The 5,000-nt window shown below is 45.4% G+C and overlaps 1 protein-coding gene across 4 annotated transcripts in view; it reads left to right on the top strand.

The window, feature by feature from the left end:
- nav2b (neuron navigator 2b) overlaps positions 1–5,000 on the top strand; it is a 75,714-nt gene that overhangs the window by 7,492 nt on the left and 63,222 nt on the right. For 3 of the 4 annotated variants that reach the window (XM_076269397.1, XM_076269396.1, XM_076269398.1), the window contains exons 5-7: positions 1–71; positions 1,098–1,166; positions 1,634–1,779. The exon at positions 1–71 is cut by the window's left edge and continues 164 nt beyond it. In XM_076269397.1, coding sequence (XP_076125512.1) covers positions 1–71; positions 1,098–1,166; positions 1,634–1,779 — 286 coding nt within the window. The remainder of the gene's footprint in view (positions 72–1,097; positions 1,167–1,633; positions 1,780–5,000) is intronic. The other variant, XM_076269399.1, reaches the window with a different exon arrangement.

The following is a 5,000-nucleotide window of genomic DNA, read 5'->3' as shown; positions in this document are numbered from 1 at the left end:
CCCTGCCCCGTCCACAGCCACCAGGGCTTCGCCAGCCCTGCTCTGAAAGCTCACACAGACATGACATCCAGGTGCCACCTTGTCTTATGTTCACCATTGTGCTTATTGTAGTGGAGGGAATACAGCCGAAGCATTTACATTTACATATAGCCGAAGCAAATTTCATTCAATTTAAATGTAAATGTAAATTACATTTACATTTCATTAGCTGAAGCAAATTTATCCATAAGATAAAGGAAAAGTTTCTAAAAGTGTTCAAGAACGCTAGCCTGGCGTAGCCAGACTCAAAATCTTATCAGAAGTTGAGCCTGGTAACACACCATTTACATTTGATTATGGGGTGTATTTATACATAGCCTGGAAGTCAGCCTGAATTTACCCAACCCACAAAATTTGAGGATGTCAAAGGCCTTATCTCTGTTAAGATCTTATCATCCTTTTGAAGTTATTGTGCTGTTAATATCTTGTATAACAGATAATAAAGTCTAAACATCTCACTCTTTTGTGGGCGGGGTAAATTCGTCTGCTTTCCAGGCTACAAGAACGCTCTCGTGTACCTTTTCAAACTTATGATATTTTTTATGTCCAGTGACTTAGCAGACTTTATTCATGGGCCTGTCAGGGGTTTGTCTGAGGTTGTGAAGGGGTGAGCAATGGAAGTGTTACTATGAAAATTATGCGCTGTATGTTAGAGTAAATCTATGCGCTGTATGTTAGAGTAAATCTATGCGCTGTATGTTAAAGTAAATCTATGCGCTGTATGTTAGAGTGAAGTGTGCACTTAAGACTTCCACGGCGAGCCTCTTCATCCCTGTAATTCTCCTGTCTCTTTCCTCTGCCTCTGACCTTGTGTTTCTATTTCAGGCCACAGCATGTCTTCTCCACTAGCTCTGAATGTTGAACTCTGTCACCCATAGCCTAACTTTTCCATAGCCATAACTTTTCTTCAAACCAAATCTCAAGTGTGCATGTTGCTGTGTTACCTGCACTCTTTGTTGTCTGTCTCTGTCGTCTCATTCCTGTTTTTCCTCTCTCTCTCTCTCTCTCTCTCTCTCACTCTCTGTCTCTCTCTCTCTGTTGTTCTTTTTCTCCTTCAGTCGTTCATCCAAGGATTCCACTCAGACTAAGAGGCCCAAGCTCTCTGTTGCTCAGAAAAAGACCTCTAGGTCAGCCCTTTCATCTCTTCTGTCCATTCTCTTTTCTTTCCTCCTCCCCAGTGACCTCAAACCTCAAAGTACCCCTTCATGTGTGTGTGTGTGCTTCTCCATTGTTGTCAGGCTCATGGCAATGACCCCAATGCTGTACTGCCCCCTGCTGGCCTAATAGAGCTACTGAAGGCCACCCCACCATTTACATGCTTGTAGCTGCAGGTATACAGTGCCTAGGTTTAAAAGTCAATCATAATACAGGGCCTGCCAGAGGATCATATGAGTGTGGTTTGTTTACTCATGTGGACGTGAACCTGTTGCAGTCACAGCCCAGATACAGCATAGATTCCAGTAGATCGGTGAAGAGATGAATAGGGGATTGGGGTCACATGAGGATTCAGAAATGATGAAGATGAAGGCTGATTTCTCTTGCTCTCTCACCCTGCCTCTTCTCCCTGCGTCCTGTGCCGACCTCCTCACTGCAGGCTGCCTGGGCTATCAGCGCGCGCTGGAGAGGGGAAACTGCGTGGAGCCAGTGGAGTGGGCAGCCGACGCAGCCAGAGCTTCAATCACTGTGATAAGGCCAGGCCCCCCCTCAGCACCCACACCCCCACCAGCAGCCATGACAGAGGTGAGGGGGTCTAACTGTCTAACTTCACAACACTGGAGTACCAACTTAAAGGAGCACGCCAACTTTTTGGGAAATTAGCTCATTAGCCGTCTACCCCAGAGTTAGATAAGAGGACACACACTCTTCTCTTCTCTGTACATACAATAACCCAACCTTACACCATTAGCCTAGCTTAGCATAATTCACTGATGGTGGTTTACACCAGGTAGCCCATAGCCCTTTGGCTATAAGCTAACTATAGGCTAACTGGTGTAACCCACTGCCAAAGTTGGCGTGTTCCGGTAACTCACATGAGTACATGTGTGATCGGTGTGCGGTTGATGCTGAACCGCATACACATCTGTATGCATAGCATGGCTCAAATCAAGTTAAAAAAGGGACAGACAGGAATAGCTTGTGTGTGTGAATAGTGTGTGTGTGTATGTGTGTGTGTTATATGTGTGTGTGTGTGTGTGTGTGTTATGTGTGTGTGTGTCTGTGTGTGTGCCCATGCTGATGTGTGAGTCTGCACCTCGGTGTGGATGTATGATCCATAAGCAGCAAAGGAACACAGAGGGCAGTCATGTTTGTGGCCGCAGGGCCAGCTGTCCAGTGTCCACGCTGTGAGCGGGCGATTCATCGGGACCGACTGGACCATCAACAGAGGTGCTATGACAAGCATGTTACCAGAGGCGTTCCACCAGGGATTGGTGCAGCTCGCACTTCCTAAGCAGTGGATCGTTAACTCTTGTTAGGAGGAATGTTATGACCGTGGCAGGTTGCATGGAGGCCTGAATGTGACCCGGCAGATGTCTCGTCTTCATCGTAACCTTGTTAAAATTCTCTCGAATTACAAGATCTGTGCGGCATGTGTTTGGAGCGGCCTCTTCCAGCATTTATTATGAGGTATGAAATCATGCAGTGGTTTATCGACAGGAACTTTGAAGACTCATATTCTTATATTTATTCTTATAAGACTTACAGTATATTCTTGCAAAGAGGTTTGGGGGGGGAATCTTTTTTTTTTTTTTTTTTGGAATGTCAGAGAGGAAGTTAAGGTCTACATTATAGGATTAGTCTGTCCATGCGCTGATTTGTAGTTTGCTGGTTAGCTCCCAGTGTCTGTAGTGGATAAACCTTTGCGTTTGATGGAATGTTATCGTTGGATTCAGTAAAACTAGCTCGTGCTTACAGATTCGTTACCAATAGACCTGTTTGTTTGGACCAGCACTGCTTATTATGTTGCACAGCTAGAATTTGTCATTCTGTTGGCAAAACAAAAGCTTCATTATGGCCTCGTGTGTGTCTCCCCGACTTGACACGCTATAATTGTAATGTGATTACGATGTACTTCTCCAGACTTTGTTTATGATTATGATGTGGTGGTGAAGGATGCTGGTCAGGGCTGAATGTGATTCTGCATTTCACTCATGCTTTTCCAAAACCTCTGAAGGAATTTGTTGAGATTTGCTTTGGTTAGGCTCGATTCTAGAAACATCAGTTGTACATAGTTTATTATCCCTCTTGGACCTCAGTTTATGTGTGTGTGTGTGTGTGTGTGTGTGTGTGTGTGTGTGTGTGTGTGTGTGTGTATGTGGGCGAATGCATGTTTGTGTGTATGTGTGTCTGTACGAGTATGTGTGTGTGTGTGTTTGTGTGTGTGTGTGTGTGTGCATGTGTGTGTGTGTGCATGTGTGTGTGTGTGTGGATATGTGTGTCTGTATGAGAGAGGGAGCCAGACAGATAGATAAGGTGCAGTTAGGGTTAACTGGTAGCCCCTGTCTGCTGGTTGCGGTATGCTGTGTGACGAGGCATTGATTTAGCTCTAATTAGTGTACTTGTGGTAGTGAGGGAGAGAGAGGGGGATGCCGAGACAGAGGGAGAGAAAGAGAGAAAGAGATGACAAGAGAGAGATGGAGGGAAAAAGAGAGGGAAGAGTAGCGAAAGCGAGAAATAATGAGGGAGCTTTTGTGAGTTAAATAGTTTGGAACAAGAAAGAGAGTTAGCAAGGTTATTGAGTGTGTATTTGCCTGTGTGTGAAAGGGAGCATAAGAAACGTATGGGAGGACAGAAAACAAGAGAATTCTCAGCTGCTGACGGCCATTGTAGGACATGGAACCTTGTAACCTACAAGAATGGATCTAACGAATTTGTAGAAGCGCCTCTTTGCGATTTTTCCCTCACATTGGGTGAGTATGTGTTCTGCAAATCAAACTTGTGCTGTAGACTGGGCAGTGATTATTGGCACTTTTTTGACCTAATTAGACACACATAGAGTGCACCCGGGTACCAGCAGAGCGATTGGCATGGGAGGGGTTGCCATCGATCTCCCGTGCCCACCAGCTCGGGCTGTGGGACTTTCCTGGGCACTGCGGGCGCGAGACGGGGAGAGGGCAGGGGTCAGATCCTGCAGCTGGAGGATTTGCAGCGCAGGTGACGATGGGCTAGATGGCTGCGTGGTTGCATCTGATCTCAACCTCAGGTGTGTCTGTGCACTGCTTTTCTGTTTGCTTGTTTGCTCTCATCTCGTCACTGTGCTTTGATCACCCCACGTTATGCAGGTTATTCTTTAGCTGCTTTAGGGTAGATGTTTTCACATCAACATTTGATTCACAGGAAGTTAGTTTGTGACTGAGTAAATCGGCACGTACACAGCGCATTGAAAATAATGTGAACTCACTGTAGCATTATACACTCTCCTTTGAACAAGTTATAGTGTTGTGTCTTAAAGTGACAAAAGCTGTAGACTGGTGCTCTTATGGCTGTATAAGACTGAAGAGTGTAGATTAGTTATGGTTATGGTTATGGTTATAGTTATGGTTATGGTTATGGTTATGGGATTTGGCAGAAGCTTTGGTATAGTTGTTGGATACTGTGTTAACATAGACTACTTAGCTTCCCCTCTCTGCTGCTAAGCTATGCACGGCTGCTCTGCCTCGCCATAGCCATTTTTATTTGTGTTTATTCATGTGAGGGGGACTTCTATACATTTCAGCAGCGGGGCAAGAACAACGGGGGGAACTGAACTGTCCATCTCACTTAAACACGCACAAAGGAGACGCGTTTTCTGTCCTTCTTTCAGCGCGGTGTCGTTAGATCTCAGAGGGAGCGATTCAGAGTCGTCCCCAGCGCCGGTCGTCTGATTCATACATTCTGATGGACCACTTGGAGGTGTTTGTTGTACAGATGACCAGTGTGTTTGTATTTACATAAACACTGTCATCTATTTACCACACTGAGGT

Source organism: Alosa pseudoharengus, unplaced genomic scaffold (genome assembly GCF_046254945.1).
Source record: "Alosa pseudoharengus isolate Yale_2024_CS ecotype anadromous, Long Island Sound unplaced genomic scaffold, YU_APseudo_1.1 YU_APseudo_1.1_scf_10, whole genome shotgun sequence".
Taxonomy (NCBI): Eukaryota; Metazoa; Chordata; class Actinopteri; order Clupeiformes; family Clupeidae; genus Alosa; species Alosa pseudoharengus.
Note: the sequence above shows the minus strand (reverse complement) of the source record. Positions and strands in the feature narration are given on the sequence as shown.